At 24.6% G+C, this 21,097-nt stretch overlaps 1 protein-coding gene across 7 annotated transcripts in view; it reads right to left on the bottom strand.

Moving 5' to 3' along the window:
* Positions 1-21,097, bottom strand: part of LOC105844548 (golgin subfamily B member 1) — a 104,418-nt gene that overhangs the window by 28,419 nt on the left and 54,902 nt on the right. For all 7 annotated transcript variants that reach the window (XM_065818934.1, XM_065818937.1, XM_065818936.1 and 4 more), the window contains exons 17-34: positions 20,096-20,191; positions 19,850-19,933; positions 18,163-18,243; positions 17,921-18,004; positions 17,026-17,214; positions 13,197-13,271; positions 11,747-11,818; positions 10,202-10,579; positions 8,310-8,420; positions 7,971-8,075; positions 7,678-7,782; positions 6,058-6,141; positions 5,657-5,740; positions 3,768-3,935; positions 3,611-3,688; positions 1,340-1,423; positions 1,183-1,266; positions 22-105 (exon numbers count right to left, since the gene is read on the bottom strand). In XM_065818934.1, coding sequence (XP_065675006.1) covers positions 22-105; positions 1,183-1,266; positions 1,340-1,423; positions 3,611-3,688; positions 3,768-3,935; positions 5,657-5,740; positions 6,058-6,141; positions 7,678-7,782; positions 7,971-8,075; positions 8,310-8,420; positions 10,202-10,579; positions 11,747-11,818; positions 13,197-13,271; positions 17,026-17,214; positions 17,921-18,004; positions 18,163-18,243; positions 19,850-19,933; positions 20,096-20,191 — 2,046 coding nt within the window. The remainder of the gene's footprint in view (positions 1-21; positions 106-1,182; positions 1,267-1,339; positions 1,424-3,610; positions 3,689-3,767; positions 3,936-5,656; positions 5,741-6,057; positions 6,142-7,677; positions 7,783-7,970; positions 8,076-8,309; positions 8,421-10,201; positions 10,580-11,746; positions 11,819-13,196; positions 13,272-17,025; positions 17,215-17,920; positions 18,005-18,162; positions 18,244-19,849; positions 19,934-20,095; positions 20,192-21,097) is intronic.

Here is a 21,097-nt window from a genome sequence, read left to right as displayed (position 1 = left end):
TTTGCTAATAAAATAACTTACGCTTTGCTGAGCTTTAGAATAAGAGTTTTGAAGTTCTTGTTTCTCCTTCATTAAATTTTCCTCAAGATCTTTTGATAATTTTAACTGAATAAAAAACTAAACTTTGTTAAAAATTACAATAAAAATATTATCAGATGGAACATTAGCATATGTAATAATGTAGAAAAAAATTACCAGATGGAACATTAGCATAAGTAATTAATGTAGAAAAAAAGAGTTTAAAAGTTATCAAGTTTTTCAAATTAACAAGTAAAAAATTTTAAATTAAGGTGAAAAAAAAAAATTGATTAAAAAAAAAAAATTTGAATACAAGTTTTTTGTGTAATAAAAAATTATTTAAATGTATCTTTTGATATAGTTTAAAACAGATTTGATGTTACCCGCCAAAATAGAAAAGGACTTGACCACTATGAAGTAATTAATGTTATATATTATTCTTTCTCTTTTAATTTCTTTAATTTTAATGTTATATAAAACCATCTTATTTTATGGTAAAAATATTTTTTAACTGATTTGATTGAAAGAAAGAAATTTGTGTTCTGATTTGGGTTTCAATGAAAATGCAAGAAAATACATCTCTAATTTTTGAATGAATATTTACATTACTGATGCTGTTTTAAATACTTTACATGACTAAAAGTAAAAAAGGTCACATTCAGATGAATATATGAGATATGGTTTTACCTACATGCTTAAAAAAACCATTAGATATTTGTTACAATCAAAAAAAAATAAGTTGTTTTTGAATTTTAACAAAGTCGCTCTTTTCTGCTCATCATCTACTAAACCATTAAAAAGTTTTAAAGACATGGTTTTTGTGTCTCACACATATACAGTAAAAAAACAAGCCTTCAGTCAATATACATACAATGTATATAAACTAACAACAATAGCTATTTTAAGTAGCCAACCATTTGTCCCAATCATTATCCTCGGTCATTATCAATCATTATCAATGCTCAACTTGTTTCTATGTTCAGCAGCTTTGTCTAGTTTGTCTTTCAGAGTTTAAGATTGGTTGTAATAATATGTTACAAAAAAAATCCTATTCAACAGTTACTTGGTAGTGGCCTTACTGGCAGTAAGCTTGTAAATAAAAACAGTTAAAATAAGTAAGATAAATAATTACAAAACAAATAATACATAAAAAAATAAAGTTACCTCATTTTCATACCGATGACACTTGTTTTTTGTAGCTTGCCATTCAGTTTTTAAGACACGTAATTCTGCATCTTTGGAAGCAACCTACAGAACAACAGAAAAAATGTTTTTTTTAATAAAAAATTTTCTATATAAAAAATAACAATGGTTGACAAACCTCTTCTAACAATGCTTGATGTTGAATAAGAGAACTGTTCAATTCTTCGTGAAGCTGGTTGTTCGATGATTTTTCTTCTTTATACTAGATTGCATAAATACACATATATCAGTATACATATATATATATATATATATATATATATATATATATATATATATATATATATATATATATATATATATATATATATATATATATATATATATATATATATATATATATATATATATACACACATATATATACACTGATGTATAAATATAATATATCATAGTTAAATAAAAATAACAAAAATAGAAATAAAAAATGTATTTTTATAGCAAAATGTTAAACTTTGTCTAAAAGATATCTTCTAGACTACACGTGTTTGCTTTACTTCAGTCAATCTATTTACTGATGATATAAATACAGGCATTGTTACGGGATTTTGTTGTCTAACAGAAAAGCATAACGCGAGTAAATGTAACATTACTCAATATACATATTTATATTGCTAAAAGTTAAATTACATCAATTGCGTATTTTAAAGTACCGCATTGTAATTAAATTTAATTTGAAACTGAGTTAAAAACCAATATTGTTATTAAAAAAAATTATCAATAAAATTTAAATATGTTGTTTAAACAAAAAATATTTCCTTATTTAAAAAAACATACATATATTAAAAAACATACATATATATTCCTACTTCATTCGTAAACATTCATGACACAAAACTATTGTTTTATATTTGCTTTCTCACAACTTTTTTTTTTCTAAATGAGGTGTTTGATTTATGTTTGAATCTTTGAACGTAAAAGATTATGTTTGAACAGTCAAAAAAAAACCAACCTATTACCTATTTTTAACATTTTGGTTTTAACAAAATCTTTGACTGCTACTTATTAACTAATTAATCTGATCGACGTTCATTCTATGATCAGTTTAAAAAATTAATGATAATGAAAAACTTTTTGTTTATTATTTAAATATTTGTTATATAAAGTTTACTAAAAAAATCATCTAAAACAATCTTGACAACAGGCTTGATTATAGTTTATTTGGCAATAAATTTATATGCAGTTATAAACATTAGGCACTTTTGTATATTAGCTCTTCTGTAACAGGATGGAAAGAATTTATTGATTTGAAACTGTATATAAATAAACAAAATAGTTGAATGTAAAACAAACATAAAAAAGTAACTTAAATTAAAATTGATAAAAAGAATTTATTTTTTTTAAGAATAGTTTGGAAATTTTAAAAGTAAAAAAAAATTGTAAAACAGAGCATTTTAAATTTTTAAAAAAATTTAAATTAAATTTAATAAAATATAAATTTATTAATATTTAATAATTAATTTAATTTAAATATAATAAAGTAAATTTAAATCAAATTTTTTAAAAACGTAAAGCAGAAAAAAATTTATTTAACTTTCTGTTTTTTTATCAACAACAACAAAAATTTCACAATTGCAGTGAAAATGTTTTTTTACAACAATTAATTACTGCTTAATATTTTTGTTATGAAATATTTCAAAAGACTGTTTTAAATACTCCAATTGAAAAAAGTTTTGGCGTAACGTAAATGGCTTAACATGTAGATAAAATCACCATTTCGTATATAAAATGCGAACAGCGTAAGGCTTTTTAACAAGACCTGCTAATATCTTGCATAAATTCTTTGTGTGAAAAAATAAATTTGGATCTAAAAGATTTAGTTCATTTAGTTTCATTCAGCTTTTCCAAATTAAATGATAACTTTGTTTCTTTTAATTTGGAAAAACTGAACTAATATTTTTTATATTTATAATATTTTGAACTTATATTTTCATCTCCAAAATAAAAAATTTTACACTGCAATTGTGCAACTAAAATCAAACTTTATAATTGTAAAACTCTGAAAAAAACTTAAACTAAAAAAAACTTAAACTTTGTCACCAAAAACTTTGTTATATTTACTAACTTTCTTTTTGTTTATGATTTTTGTTTATGATTCCCTTAATAAAAATGTATCTTTCTAATATAAAACTTTTTTAAAGAATACTCAATTTATATATATACATTTAACTAGGAATATCAACAATGGAAAGCTAAATATACCTTCCCATAGACTTTTAAGGTACATTACGCACTTTTTTTAATAAAATAGAGCTAATTACATAATTACAGCTACTTATTCTTTCTGAAATGAATGCACTAGGTTGTCACAACTTTATTTATCATTTATTTTATCATTATTTCTAATATTGTTAACAGGTTAAACTGTTTTGAAATAAAATAAACTTACTTTATCTATCAAATCTTTATGGAGATCAGATAATTTACTTAATTCCAGTTCAGCTGAGCGCTGCTCCGAATTTGAAATCTAAAAAAAAAAATACTATTCTGTGTTAAATTACTTAAAATAAATTAAAATGCAAAAATTGTGAATATAAAAAAACAACCTCTTTTTTACTGCACTCTGCTCGTTTTTGGAGCTTGACAATAGACTCTTGCGCAGCTAATATAAGACGACACTTTTGTTCCAATTGTATTGAGAGTTGAGTATTTTGATTTTGTGCATCATTTAATTGTCTTTCATACCTCATTAAGATATCTTGATATGATTGGTTCTAACAAAAATAAAAAATGTTGCATTATTTAACTAAAACTGTTAAAGATATGTTAGTACCCTTTTTATCTCTATTATCTATATGTTAGTACCTCTTCAATCTCTATTATCTATATATTAGTACCTCTTTTACTGTTATTATCTATATGTTAGTACCACTTTAATCTCTATTATTTATATGTTAGTAACTCTTTTACACCTACTAGCAATACGCTATCACACACCTGGGAATAGTAACGGGTGATGCGGAATTTATCGGACAAATCCTAATTTCATTATTTGAGCATAATAATTAGTTTTTGTGGCTTATCTTTGATTTTATCACAAAAACTGATTATTACTTGAGCATAATAATCAGTTTTTGTGGTAAAATGAGGTTAAATGCAGCTGAACGAGAATCTTTTCGAAAGCGACTAAAAATGTTTTTAAAATATAAAGGAAAAATAAAAAATAAAAAATCGTAAATCATTTTGAAAAGGAAGGATTTGCTCGAAATATAATATATGATAACCTAAAAAGACTTGAAACTGTTCAATCGTTTTCTGATAGAAAGCACCCTGGTTGTCCGACATCCTTGACTAGAGAAAAGAAAGCCGAATTAACGAGACTTGTCAACAATCGAAAAGGGGTCAGTCAGAGAAAAATAGGTATTAAATTCGGTGTAAATCAATCGACAATTGGTCGTCAGTTAAAAAAAAAATGAATATTAAATATAGAAAATGTGAAAAGACTCCAAAATACACTATAGAACAACAAATAAAGGCAAAGAAAAGAAGCAGGAAACTAGTTAATCCACTCTATAACACAAAATCGCTTCTAGTCATCGATGACGAAAAATACTTTTGTTTTGCAGGGGACAACATGCCTGGAAATTCTGGATACTACACAAACAACAAAAAGACATGTTCAGAAAGTGTTCGTTTTATAGGAAAAGAGAAATTTCCAAAAAAATTATTAATGTGGATAGCCATATCTGACCGTGGTATGTCCGAGCCATTGTTTCGCACTTCCAAGGCTGTAGCGATCAATTCATCAATCTATATTAACGAATGTTTAGAAAAACAACTTCTTCCATTTATTCACAAGTATCATGGAGACTTTAACTATTTATTTTGGCCAGATTTAGCAAGTTCTCATTATTCTAAAGATTCTCTAAATTGGATGGACCAATATGTCTATTACGTTGATAAAGAATCCAATCCCCCAAATGTGCCTCAAGCACGACCAATTGAAAATTTTTGGGGACATTTGGCACAGAAGGTTTACGAGGGAGATTGGCAAGCTTCAACAGAGCAAGTTTTGATTGATTGCATTAAACTAAAACTACAAGAAATTGGTTTAAACTTTTTACAGTCGCATATGAAAGGCGTCAGAGCAAAATTGAGATCAATTGCAGATGGTGGTGTTTTTTCATATAAAAAATAATATATTTTTATTAAAAGATAAATGCTTTATTTAAAAAAAATATAATAGCAGTTTGTTTTTTTATTTATAAATAAGTTATTGATGTTTTTATTTTGTCCGATAACTTCCGCATCACCCGCTAGTGCAAAAAAAAAAAATTAATATATATTTTTAAGATTTTTTAAAATGTTAGTTAGCGCATTTAAATAATGTTGTTTAATATCCTTTAGACATTTAGATAATTAAAGATTACATAAAACTTTAATCCTAAATAAATAAAGAAAAGACGAACAGATAAAATAAATCTAACATCTAAACCTCATTAGATAAATCTTCAATTTTACTTTTGTATATGGTTGTTTCTTTATCTTTTTCTTTAATTTTCTCATGTAATTTCTCAACCTGCATCACAATTATATACAACAAATATATTAATACAGCATTATTGAACATGTCGCAAGAATAGGTCACATAAAAAGAAAAATTTACATTTTTTAAAAAAAGAATTCATATAAAAAGAAGAGGTTACATTTTATTTAAAAAAGAACAGGTTAAATATTAGTTGAAGAAATCATATAAAATGAACAACTGCCTAAAGTCAAAAACTATTACAATTTATACTTAACAAGTATAACATCATTTATTCTTTTATACATAACAAGTTAACAATTTTGCATCAACAAGTTGTAATATGTAATAAATAAAATGCAATATATAACCTGAATTTCTTTGTTTTTTTCTTCATCAAGAGAGTATCTTAAATCAGATTGCACATTCTTCAAAGCTTTCTCCATTGCAGCAACCTAAAAAAGACAAAAACATAGAATAAAAAAATCCATTAAAAATGATCCTATATTGAAGCAACACTTTAGCCATAGTGAAAGCAACTTAATTAGGAGATAAAAAACTCTGATAACTTGAAGTCTTCTATAATGCCATATTTCAGTAGGAAAAAGGCATTGCAGTAACCCTCCCAAACCACAAAAGAAACATAAACATTAAACTTTTAAAATTTAGTAAAAAAGAAACCTGTGCTAACTAAATATTTTTATATAAATTTTTTTTGTTATATTATCTAAATAAGCATGTTATTTTTATTACAGTAGACAATATCACACAAAAATTGGACCTGAAAAAAAAACACACAAAAAATAATAGGATTAAAAACCCATACTACTATAACCCTACACCCATGCTTACACCCATATTATTATAATCCTACACCCATGCATACTACAAAAAAGTTGCTAAACAACAAGTGTATGTATAATTGTTTATGAACCTACAGATTGCAGATGGTGTTGTTGAATAGAAAATAAAAAAATATAAGAAAATATTAAAATGAGTGGTAAGACTTTTGTGAAGTAGAAGAACTAAGTATAGATGCTCAAAGGGCAGGGGTAGAAACAACTAACGCTCTAGTCACCCTGTGTGTAGATCTTATGCAACAAAGAACAAATATTAGATTTACTGATATTAGAGACTGTTGATGTCTACAGCCATGATGGTGTAGTGCATTAGTATATTCTGTTCTGTCGCCTGTTATAGTTTTGTTATGTTTTCGCCCACTTTCTAATCGAGTGAACAGAAAGCTTAATACACCCACTTCTTGCGCTTATAGGCTAGCATATCACAGTCAGGCATAAGACCTAAAGAATGGATTTCAATTGATTGAATGCACGCATTAATCAGCATAGGCTACAAGCCAAAAGAGCTACAACTCCGTGCTGGGTTTATTAGAAAAAATGGTCAATCAAACTTGAGGTGAGCAAAGGAACCTAAGACTTTTACGTTAAATCGTCAAAACAAATTATTATTTGTGTGATCATATAAACACTTGAAATGGCACGTCTTCCTGGCCAAGCCTGCAACACCCATGCAGGCTTGTACCCACTTTAAAGATTTTTAATTACCTTTGATGAAGGTAATTAAAAATCTCTAAAGTAGGTACCAATATCCATAGTGTTATGCATAACATGAAAAATTTTATGTTCAGGTTATACATTATATTGATACATACTCTATTTATAATATAGAAATCATAAGGAGGAAACTTGAAAACAAAAAGACAAACCATTTATTGCAAACATGAAAAAAATAAAACAGAAAATTTTTTTTTTTGCTCATATTTTATTTACTTTTTTTAACCATCGATAGAGTCACACAATTTAATTTGTAACCAAAAAGTTTAATCATCATTCTTAGCCTTCATGTAGTCTCTCATAAAATGATAAACTTCATGTAGTCTCTCATAAAATGATAAACTTTATGTAATCTCTCATAAAATGATAAACAAACCAATGAAAAATATAATAATACAAATTTAAACAATGACAAACCTTTAATAACAACGAATTTTTTTCATCTAAAATAACATTGTACTTGTCCAAAATAACATTGTATTTGTCATCACTTTCTTTGAGAGCATGCTCTGATCTATAGAGCTATAAAGATAAATTAAAACTTTTATTTTTTGTATTAAACTTGCTTAAGAAAATCTATCAAAGTAAAAAGTTTTTTTGCTAACACCCAATCAGACAACCTTCAGTTAACTCTATTTTTAAATCTAGTGTGTCAATTTATATGTCAATTATTATTAGTTAGTTTATGTCAAGAATTCAAAATAAACAACCTCCTCAAGTTTCAATGTCAACTCATTAATCTTTTGAGAAAGATGCATTTCTTTTACAGCTAAATTGTTGGAGTATTCTTTCACTTTTTCTGAAAGATTTTTATTCTAAATTTTGAATAAAAACAAACTCAAAATAAGTAATAAAAAAAAGTACATTTTGTGAACACTATCATGTAAACATGGCATCAATTCAACTGTACATTAAAAATAACAAATGCATTATTAATTTTTTTTTTCTAAAATAATTGAATAATTAAAATGAATTTAGAAATGATTGAAGAAAGCAATACATATTACATTAAATTATTAACATTTCTATTCAAGTAACTTTTTATTTACCTCAGTCATATAATCCTGGAAAATGTTTTCTAAAAGTTCAAACTGATCAATGGTGTTTCTAATTTTTTTTTGAAGCAGTGAATCTGAAGGGGAGCTGGTGGGAGAGTTAAGCTTTAAAATAGATAAAAATTTACTATAACCAAACATTAAAATATTTTTCTTTTATTCAACAAATATACAATGTTCAAAGTAATTATAACATATGTATGTACGTATGTATGTATGTATGTATGTATGTATGTATGTATGTATGTATGTATGTATGTATGTATGTATGTATGTATGTATGTATGTATGTATGTATGTATATATGTATCTATATATTTCATGCAGGTTTTCCTAAACAAATAGAAAACAAACAATTTTATGTAATTTCATTACACCACAATCTAGCTCAGCAGGTGTGAGACTTGACAAATGATTCAAATGTAGTTTTTAGAATAAATGAGCAACACTGCAAAGTTTTCATCTAAACAGTTTTTTTTTGAAAATAAACTTTTTTCTATATATTTTTTTGTCTTGTTTATTTATTCTTGTTTTCTTTGAAAATGTTGGGTCTTTCTTAAAAGTGATGTTTATAATAAATAAATTAATAAACACTTTGTTAAAATATTTTTATTTAACTGAACATTAAATTTTAATCAAAAGTAATTCAACATAAGTGCTATTTTTTAAATCAATATTATATACACCCTTATATTTTTATATTTTTTCAAAATTTTTTATTTTATAACTATTAGTTTATTAACAGTCAGCAAATTGTTCACTTTGTAAAAATTGATTAAAAAGATAAAAATTGATTTAAAAATTTTTTTTATCATTAATGTTTTGTAAAAACATCTTTGAACTTGAACTATTTTCTTCTCTATTGTAAGAATATTAATTATATTTTAAACAGTTTTGGTTATAACTTAATTTATAACTAATATATAATTGATTTATCTAGGTATAAATTCAAATATCGTTAACTTTTGCTTGAACTGCATTTTGAACTTTCAAAATATTCCTTAACAAAATTATTTTTATTGCTTTATTGTAATCAAAATGATGCCTGTCTAATTGTCTATGTAAAGTTTCAATCTGAACATTTAATAGCCTGTTAAACTTCATATAGCCCAATTTTTGATGTTGACATAATAATAACAGAGAAGGTGTTATTATTATGTCAACATCAAAAATTAAATATTATATTTAAGGACATTTTACTTAGCTTTGATATAAAAAAGACTGTAATGAACTTGTCTTGATTTTTATTATGCTCTTAAAAAAAATCAAGTCAAATAAAACAAATTAAAGACAGGTAAAATAGAAACAATAATTTAAATCGAAGTTCCCTGCATTTCACTAAATACTCACATTTCATTGAATATTGAAGATAAATGATACTTTAACTTAGAAAAGAGTGGAAAACTTGCATGGTTAAGAGATGGTTAGCATGGCAATTAGGCATTTTTAAACGTAAAATTTATTGCCCAGCATTAAACTAAGTGCAAAATTTTAGAACAACTAAGCATTAAACTAAGTGCAATATCCTAGAACAACTATTAGAAGATCGAGAAAACATCTCCATCAAACAAACATCTCCATCCCATTTAAAACTATCAGATAAATTAAAAATGAAGTAGTCATATGATTGGTGGTTTAAAATTTTTTTAGAATAAAATAGTAATAATAATATAATATAATAGCTGTCTCTTAAATTTACTTTAATTTACTTAAATAAACAGAAACAAAAAATGGAAATATATTTAAATAAGTGAAATATTAAAAACTATCATTATTCTATTATTTACATTACTAACTGTATTGTTATTATCAATTATTACTTTAAAATCAATTTAAAACAAATTATAGATGAGAAAAAATTTGAAATAAAAGTAATATAAAAATACCTTTAAACTTTTTTTATTACATTGGCTGACTAGGCAATCAAAGCAATTCTGTAAATGGACAACCTGCTCAGCTGCCTCACTTGTTTCTGTTTTAAAAAAATCTATTTCCTCAAGTAATTCAGTATTTTTTTTCTGCAAAAGACTGCATGCATTTTGTGTTTTTTTTTGAAGTTCTTCTAACGACTTATATTCAGAATTAAGTTTAGAATATAAAGTTTTATAATGATTACAATCATCTACATTTTGGTCTAATGAGTCTTTTATCTCTCGTAATGTATCTTCAAGAAGATTGTTTTGCATCTTAGTCTCACCTGCATCTTTTTTGAGATGGACAAGTAAATTTTCAAGCGATATAAGGTAATCAGACTGCTTTGCTAGCTATAAAAATTTTTTTATGTGATTAAATGTATGTATGCATATATTTAAACATATACATGTATACACATATATAAGCACATATATAAATAAATATATATATACAAACACACACACACATATATATGTATACATATGTATATATATATATATATATATATATACATATGTATATATATATATATATATACATATGTATATATATATATACATATGATAGATTTAAAAACAATTGAATGCAGTAACTACAACTACCATTTGGTTATTACTTTTAAATTATAAATTAAAAACTAGCAAAATTCAATTTGAAGGCAATGGAACAAATAAAAAATTTGTTTTCGTCACAATATAAAACAATTTAAAGAATTTGTTAAATTTCAAAATCCTGATTAAGTAAAAGTATAAATGCCCTGATACCATTTTATACATTTTTTAAGTATATAATTTAAGTATAAATGTATAATGAAATTAGCATGTATACTTTTTATATCATTTATTTTTAAAATTTGAGTGTGCAATATATATATATATATATATATATATATATATATATACATATACATATACATATACACACATATATATATATATATATATATATATATATATATATATATATATATATATATATATATATATATATATATATATAAACAACCCTCAGAATTAGAAAAAACGAGGTCAGCAATGAAGTGCCGACTTTAACCTATTGGAGGTCGGCATCAGGTTGGGAAAAAGTTATTGACACAAAGGTTTTACCATAAAACATAGAAACAAGGTCTGCAATTTTTTGCAGACCCCAAAGCTTAGCTTGGCAATTAGGTCAGCATTGCTGAATGCAGACCTTAGGTCTGATATATGTATATATATATGTATATATATATATATATATATATATATATATATATATATATATATATATATATATATATATATATCACAAACTATTTATACTTAAATTTATAAAATAGTTTTCATAGGTATGTACACATTAAAATATGTGTACATACCTATGAAAACTATTTCATAAATTATAATAACTATTGTTTTTCAATATTGAATTTAATTAAAATAAAAAATTATGTAAAACACACATCTATTTCTTAGGTCTATTCCAAGAACAATTACTTTTGTTATTAAAAGTCATATATAAGGCAATCACAAAATTACCTTTTGATTTAAAGTTGAAATATCGTGAAAGGACTTTTCTAATTCAATTTTTAGCTTCTCCAATTGTTCACTCTAAAAAACATAACAAAATATTGTACAAAAAATCCCCAAAACCTAATAACAATGCATTATGCATTAAAGTAATTATTCATCAAACTGTGTTATAGAAGTTTTGATACTTATTTCAGTTTTGTTATTTTATTCCAGTAAATAGTTAACTTTTGATTATAATATATTTAAGATTATGACTTACTCCATAAAGTGGTATCTGATTTATCTCTTTTATACTAATTTTAAAAAACTACTTTAAAAACTGCCAAAATTTAGTTTTTGAAACTTCAAAAGTTTCAAAGAATTTTTATCAGACTATATTTCTAGTTTATTATAATGTATGTATAAACTAACATAAATTATTATGTATGCATAAATAAGTTAAACTTAATAATAAAATTTTAAAAAAAAGAAACATGTAGAACAAGCTCTGACATTACAAAAAAAATCAAAAAAGCATTAAAGTTATTAGTCCCCAGTTTTGAATAAGGAAGCGAGAATCACAAGTCAAATAAAGCTAAGAAATAGTTTCTAATTCTTGATCTAACATTTCTGCTAAACAGGAAGTTGTACAATATAATCTAGCATTTCCAACTTCTATTTTATTTAAGTTTATTAAAGTTGATAGGTGTGTTAAGAGTTGTATTTTAATTTTTGGTAAAACCAAAATATTTCATTTGGTAGAATGGAAATTCATAAAACAGTTTCATTTAGCAACACGATAGATAATCTTAATTCAATTGCAGATAAAACACGACAGATGATCAACAAGTGGTAGAGATTCCTTTGATTGGTGGCGCAAACATAATTTAGCAAATTTTTAAATTTATGATATGACTAAATTTATAATACAACAAAAATTTGCTTATAAGATTTAATGTTAAATTGAGGTCATTTATAATTTTAATATTAAATTGGACTGCAATGAGCAATCCAATTAAATATTTAAATTAAAAATTACCTAACTATAACATTAAATTGTTATTACAATTGATCGAGTAGAGTAGGATGTTCCTTTTAAAGATAATGCTTATTGATTTTCTTCAGCTATTGATTACTTTTGTTTTTAAAAATTGCCCTTCTGTAAAATTCTTTAAATTATAATCTTTATTATAATTTTTAAAAATTGAAATAAAATAAAATTACCATTCTTAAATAATTTCATCTGCAAAATTAAATAGCGCCTCATCAAATGCCGTATTGTTTTTGAAAATTACAGATTTTTCTGCATGTACCTTATTTTATTTTCATTATCAATGAATAAATGAATGTTCACATTGTTAAAAGTATTTTCATAAGTAGACAGGTAAAAGTCATTTCATCAAAACCTAAAAGTGTTTATTGATAACATAATATTAACATATTAAGTTAACAATACATACAAAGATATATTACTTACAGAGTTCATGTTGTTTTCTTCCAAGAGTTGAATTTTAGTTTGCAGTTTGTCAATATACAATTCTTGTGTTACAACCTATGAATTAAAAGATTTAGTTGAACAAACTGCATCAATTTTAAAGAAAAAGTAATATTTTAAATAAAATAAACTTCACTGGTCAACAATTTAAAAAAACATTTTTACAGTTTAATTTTTTTGCTTCTTTTTAAAAAGTATTCATTCCTGTGACTAAAGAAATATCTTTAAAGTTAGAAACTTAAAATGACAATACTTAAACAGAGTTTTACTATAAATGTTATATAAAAACACTTCTAAGTGCCTGTATGTTAGTTTTCTGTGATGATAAAGTATATAAACTTAAACATAAGTCCTTTGCATTACAACATACTTTTTTTGTTGGCCTGTCTCACCACAATCCAGCATTAGTCAGTTAACATTGCAATACTCCATTTTCCCTGATACCTGTTTTCCATTGTTACTATATCCTGATGAAAATATTTATTGTGTTCATCACTAACCGCATCACAGTTATCAAGAAAGTAGTCAGGGAAGTTGCAACTTTATATGTAATGGTGGTAACAAAACCTTTTTTTTCTCTTGAAGTCTACTAGTTGAAGAGACCCATTTTTTCCTGGAAGTTTCTAGAAACTTTCAGGAAAGCCATACCATTTTTTATAGTGACTGTGCTCTACGCCACTTACAGAGAAAGCAGAAAAACTTGGTTGACTTCTAATTTATTTTGATTAAATCTAGGTCTCTGATCATGCCACTTGATTCATTCTATGTAATTCTGGGTCAGTCTACTAAAGTTATCTCAGAAATAAAATCTGGATTTTATGATGGTGAGGGTTTAAGTGATTTTAACTCTAGCATGATCTGATTCTTCTTCTTCAGATTCCAGAGAATAGTCTGCTGGTGAATCTGCTGAAACTGATAAATGGGGAGTTTTCCTTCATGAGGTAGTGGGGAAACTGCAATTCTTTATTTTTTGGATGTTCTGTGCTCTAGGGTAGGTACCACACAAAAATAGCAGGCTTTAACAAATGACTTTGAACAAACTTTTTGATTAATCCAATTCCAGAGGTTAGAAGCGCAAGTAGTGTAACATATAGTTTTTATCTTGTTCCTTTTCAAGGCATTTTGATATAATGAATGCTAACTGACATGGAAAAATTCATATGTGCTATTCAAAAGTTTTTCTGTACCTGAATCATAGTAGAAGAAAATATTTAATCAGTAAATGTAACAACTGAACACAAAAATATTGTAAATAACTCAGCAGGAAGTTGTTGTAAATGCAATGATGACTCAGCAAGAAGATATACCCATTGTTTAATTGAAAAAAACCATTTTTAAGTAAAATTTAATTTGTCATAAAAACTAAAGTTAAACATCATTTTTATTGTCATATTCTTTTTCAGCACAGCAAAATTAGTTATAATTGGCTGATTTCATCACCAATACAATTCAGTTGACCAGTGTTTTTAAGAATAATTATAAGTAAATAAAAATTTAAATAAAATAAATTTTTTTTTAAATAAATTTTTGAATAAAATAAATTTCAAATTAGAATAAACTTTTAAGCAAACAAATTTTTAAACATACTTTTAAGAAAACAAATTTTTTAAATAAACTTAAAAGTAACTAAATTCAAAACAAAAGTTTTTTTATAAATTAAAATTTTGTTAAAAAATTTAATTTATAAAAATCTTATTTTATTCATAAAAAAAATTCTCTGCAACATGATCATAAAATATCTGTAAAAGGTTTATTTAATAATTAATTAAGATCAAAAAGAATAAACATTGTTATAACTATTTCATTACATCCTCTATTTTATTACATCCTCTATTTCATTATAACCTCTATTTCATTATATTCTTTAATTCTATTGTTAATAATAATTGTATATATATTGATTTTTTATTATTGATTTGACAGAGTAAAAAATGAGTGAAAAAGCAAACAAAGCCAATAGAGGCTTGTATTTTTATTTTATTTTTTATATTGTATTTATTATATATTTTATTTTATATTGTATTTTTATGTTATACTTTTTTTTTATATATATATTTTTATATTATGCTGTTACAAATTTTAAAGTTTGTTTATTTAGTTGTTGAGAAGTTTTATGCCTTGTAGAACCTGCCTTAAGTTTGCTTGTTCGTATAAATTTTAATGTAGTTAAAATTAAAATTCAATTTATTTCATTTTTCTTATATCTAATATTTTATCAAATATTCTTTATGAATATTTTAAAAAGTAAAAGTGTTTAGTTTTATTAGGTTACATAATATTTGTGTTTTTGATTATATGATTCAATTTATAACTTATTAGAAGTTTGAGCTTAATTTGTAACTTTATTAAAACTTTGAGTTTAATGTTGATCAAGAGGTTTATAGATGCATCAATATCAGATGATAAATTTATTATGTTTTTATTTTTTTAAGAATATATTCAAGTTTTTATTACTTTAATTAAAGTGTTTTTATTACTGTTAAACAATTTGAAAGGATAAACCATTTTTTTTAATTAGATACTAAGATAATTTAGATAATTTAATCCATTATAGATACTAAACAAGATGATTATACTAAATGTGTTATTTTTACATCCACTAATGTGAAACCATGTTATTTTTACACCCACTAATGTGAAATCATGTCATTTTTACACCCACTAATGAGAATTCATTGTCAATTAAGTACTTTTAAACATTTATTGAGAACGTTTTATGACTTTTAAACATTTATATAAACATTTATGACTTTTAAACATCGAGAGAAAACTTTTTGTGTTGATCAAATTGAAATGAGCAACAATAATAAAAGAAATTTTTCTGTTGAAATTTTTCTTGTTGTCAACTTTTGAAGTTTTTCAATTCCAAATCCTCCTGTCAGTTATGCTCTTCCTGTCAGTTATGCTCCTCCGAGTACTTGTTCTTTAAATTCAAAATATCATCAGTTTCCAATTGGCTCAATGACAATCAATAAAAGTCAAATGTTTGATATGGTTGGGGTATATTTAAAAAATTTGTCTTTTTCTTATAAATGAATATATGTTGCATGTTCAAAAACAAGAGTTTTTAATAGTTTGTTTTTCAAAGTAGAAAAACATTTAATATAAGAAATTTTAAGTTATTATATTCAAATTATTACAACAAATTACTTTAATATGTTGTCAACTGTTAGAATAAACTGCTTTAATATGTTAAGAGTTAAAGCAAACCTTAGATTAAAAAAAATTTATAGGAAAAATAACTCAAAATTATAGAACATTAAGTTAGGGAAAAGTAAAAAATTAGTTACACAAATCAATTTTGCTTGTGTACCCAAACAAAAAAATTCAGTGGTTATAAAGATTAATTACTAAATTATAAAGATTATCACTAACTTTTAAGCACTGATCTCTTATTATCTCTTATCTCTAATAAAAAACTCTCAGAACATATCCCTTTTTTTTTTTGTAATTCACCTCCCCAAGGCCGAGAAGGCCACTACAGATGAGGAGGCTACTTGTGGTTATAACCCTCTCTCAACTTTATAACTCCGAAACACAAACCTTGACGAACAAGGCAGCTGCGCGGAGAAACAAGTTAAGGGCGGTACTACCAGGGACATGGTGGGAATCGAACTCGGAACCTCTCGCTTATGAAATGAGCGCTTTACCACTACACCACTACCGCATTTTAGTTGTTATTTTTTGTTTAAAACTAAATTCCAAACATTTTTTTGTGTAATTGCATATAATGTATATAATAATTTTGCTACTACCTGCTACCTGTATCCTGCTACCTGTATATGATGGAGATAATAAACTTTTCAACTACCTGCTTTTCAAGATTATCTTTCTCAGCTTCTAGAGTTTGGCAACTTTTCTGTAGATGTCCAATCACAATGGTTAGCCTTTCTATTTCCATAGTTTTGTTATCAATGTCATCAATCACATGCTCAAATTCTTGTTGGGTAACATCCAGTTCTGTTTGAAGATTTATGACAGAAGAATCCTTAACCACATTCTAGAATTAGAGAAACCATTAAATTTTTATCAAAATAAAATTATTACTATATGTACTATACATAAAAGTTAAATAAATATGCTTGTCAAAAGTTAACAATAAAAAGGCAATAAAAAGTCATCATATGGAATATGATCAGCTTCTCTAACATAAGAAATGAGAATTTACAGCATGAGCATAAGTTTTTCTTTTAAAACCGCTCTTCCACTATCACCACTGTTAACTAAGTAAATGATATTCTTGCACTATCTACCACTATTAGCAAGGTAAAAGTACATGACATATAAGAATAGAGATGGAATATACATATGCCAAGTCATGAATTTAAGAGCAATAATATAAAAGAAAAGGTTAAAACTTGTTTCATAGTTGATATTTTTTTCCATAACTTCCAATAACTATTGATGCCATTTTATGTTTCAAGCAGTTTTTGAAATTCCATTTGTTATTACTTTTACAATATCATTCACAAATCAAGCCCCTTATTTTACGACAAATAAGTGGTGTCTAGAGATTTTGGAGATTTAAGATTAAAGGTTAGAAAAAGAGTTGTACCCTCAACTGTAGATATTTCCCTTATCTTTTGGGAAAGTGAATGCATAAAAATAGAAAAAAATATTAAAATATATATTTCCTAAATCAAAATACATTTGATAAATTAATCCTTTGAAAATATAAAACAAAATATAAGATACTTCAAAGCTACCTCTTTTAATAAAGCTTCATGTTTCTCTGTAATTAAAGTTAAACCCATCTCAAGTTGATGGATATCTTCTTGGGCTACCTCTAACTAAAATAAATATGACAATCTAAAAGTATAAATCCTTCAGCTAAAAAATAAACAAAGATTAAAAAAAACAAAGTTGTAAAAAGTATTTATTTAAATTACAAGCAAATTCTTCCAAAAAAAATGATCAAAAAATGATTTAATAAATAAAAAATGTTTACTTGAGTTTTCATTAAATTTAAGTCATCTGAAAAATCTACTGATTTGGATTTGTTTTCTAGTTCTGTCTCAAGACTGGTTAACTAAAGATGCAAAATTTATTAAAAAAAAAAAAAAAGAATATTTATTGTATAAAAACATAATAATTATGATTTTTATGAATTTAAAATAAATTAATATAAAAGAGAAAGTATCCCCTCTCTTTATAAAAGAGCTTGCGTTAGCTCTTAATGAAGGAGCTTACATTAGCTTTGTATGAAAAATCTCCCATAAACTCTCTATTTAGAAACTCACAGCCCTCTATGAAGCTTATAACTCTATAAAGAACCTCATGTTAGTTCTTTTTTTCACATCTACAATGAAAATGTGGTGAAGTTAGATTACATTAGACAAGGTTAAATTAGATTTTTATGAAGGAGTTAATGACGATGATGATGATGATGATGATGATGATGATGATGATGATGATGATGATGATGATGATGATGATGATTTTATTTTTTATTTATCTTTTGTGTAAATTTTAGAAATGAAATTTCAGAAAAGAAATTTTGGAAATCAAATTTAATAAAGAATTTTAGAAATAAATAAAACTCTTCAACATCATTTGCACCAGTACACAACTAGTTTTCTAACTTTACATGGTTTACTTTACAACCCACACTGGATGTATTACAAAAAATCTCACAAAACTTAAAACCATTTAAACAGTCCCTAATATCCTGTTATAAAATCATCGATTAAACAAAGGTAATAACTCAATGAACCTCTTGAGAACTCAATGAATCCCTTGAGAACTCATGAACCTTAATGAAAAAGCTCATATTTGTTAAAGACTAATATGAGCTTTATTTTATTTAACTTATCTATTTAGTAAACAAATTAGAAAGATGAATTCGGAAACAATACAATCCTATTAGATAACTGGGTAGACAAATTTATGAGCTTAGGGTTTCAAAAATTTATTTGCTAATCTGAGTTACCAAAGAAACATTAAAACACATCCATCTAGTGTACTCACTAAATTTTTTTCCCAATAAATGTTATTTCTAAATCAAATGATATTGCTTGCTAGAAAGTGTTTAGCAATTAATAAAAAAGCGAGTTTACCACTTATTAGACATTCTCCAGAATATTTTATTCTCCAGACCAGAATATTTTATTCTCCAGACCAGAATATTTTATTCTTCAGAACGGAATATTTTTATGAAACCGAAATATCTTTATAAGAATGAAATAGAATTATTTGAATTTTTCCAATAGTTCTATATTTTATAACATAAAAAATAAGGAATTTTCATTTTATAAAATAAAGTTGCAACACCCTCTCCATTTAGCACTTATTCCATGAAATTAGAAAATTTTTTATAAATGTATAAATCCTTCATTTCTAACTTCAAAAAACTACTTATAAAACTAATAGCAACTTTTTATATCATAAATATGTTTTTTTGTTTTCATTTCAAAGGGAAGACAGATATGACAGTTTGAAAATAAGATAAAATGATTATAAAATATTTCTATTCAAAAGAAGTATTAAAAAAATAATTAATTAAAAGATTTTTAATAAAACATACTATAATATTATAATAGTTTGATTATATTTTACTTATTATCTTTAATACATATTAAAATATTTAATATACTTCAAGTATTATCTTTAATGCTATAAACTAATATTAATTTTACCTCTTCACTGATATTAGAATACCGTAAATTGGCCATTTCTAATTCTTCTGACAAACATAAAATTTTTTGTTCCTTGAATAAAATCTATTTAAAAAATCTTCTTTAAATAAAAAATAAAAATATTAACAAATATAAAACAAATAATATATAACAAAAACTTTTACTATTTAAATAAGTTTTATGGGGAGATTTTATAAGGAAAAACAAAAAGGTTTGATCAAAATAATAAATTTACTTTGTACCTACCTCCTCGCATGCATTTGCTCTTAATTCTAATAATTCATTGCTTATTTTTTCATAATTCACTTCTAATTGTTTGATTATTACTAATTGATTTTGTAACTATAAAAAAACAAAGTAAACATATATATATATATATATATATATATATACATGTATATATATATATACATGCATATATATATACATGCATATATATATGCATGTATATATATATATATATATACATGTATATATATATATATATACATGTATATATATATATATATATATTCTTCCTATAGATTCTTCCTGATAAACCATCTGATGGAGAAACACTGTGTTAAAGAAATAAAAAATTAGATAAGTGTTTTTACTAATTTATATATATGTATACATAAATATATGTATATATATATGTATACATAAATATATGTATATATATATGTATACGTATATATATATATGTATATATGTACACATATATATATATATATACATGTTTTTTTGTTGCTGTGTTAGCTTGTTTTTTTTTCCTTTTTCAATACTATTTTTATCATAAATACAATTATTCTTTAATTTTTATCTACTTTTATTTATCCCTATTTAAATTTATTTTTTTATTATAAAAATGTTTTTTTTATTTATTTTTGTTACTTTTATTTACTATATATTATATTTCATTTTTATTTTCATCTATTTACAAAAATGATAAATTACCCTAATATAACCATATTTAAACCTTGCCATAACCCTAGTCCTAAGCCTGACCTTGATGCTGACCCAAACCAAACCCTCAGTCGATGTATCAGCACTTGGCTGTAAGGCTATTTGATAGTCGATGTATGTACTTTTTGTTCTCTATAAAAGTTGCTCACTGGGACATTTATCTTACAAAAAAACAATGCTTACAAGAGCAAAAAATTAATGGGTTTACTAAAATGTCCCCGATAATGCTAATGCCCCCCTAAGATATACTATAGGTGTGTGTGTATATATATATATATATATATATATATATATATATAT

The sequence above is a fragment of the Hydra vulgaris genome, chromosome 15 (assembly GCF_038396675.1).
Source record: "Hydra vulgaris chromosome 15, alternate assembly HydraT2T_AEP".
In the NCBI taxonomy this organism is placed as follows: Eukaryota; Metazoa; Cnidaria; class Hydrozoa; order Anthoathecata; family Hydridae; genus Hydra; species Hydra vulgaris.
The sequence above is the reverse complement of the archived record's forward strand: the minus strand, read 5'-3'. Positions and strand labels throughout refer to the sequence as shown.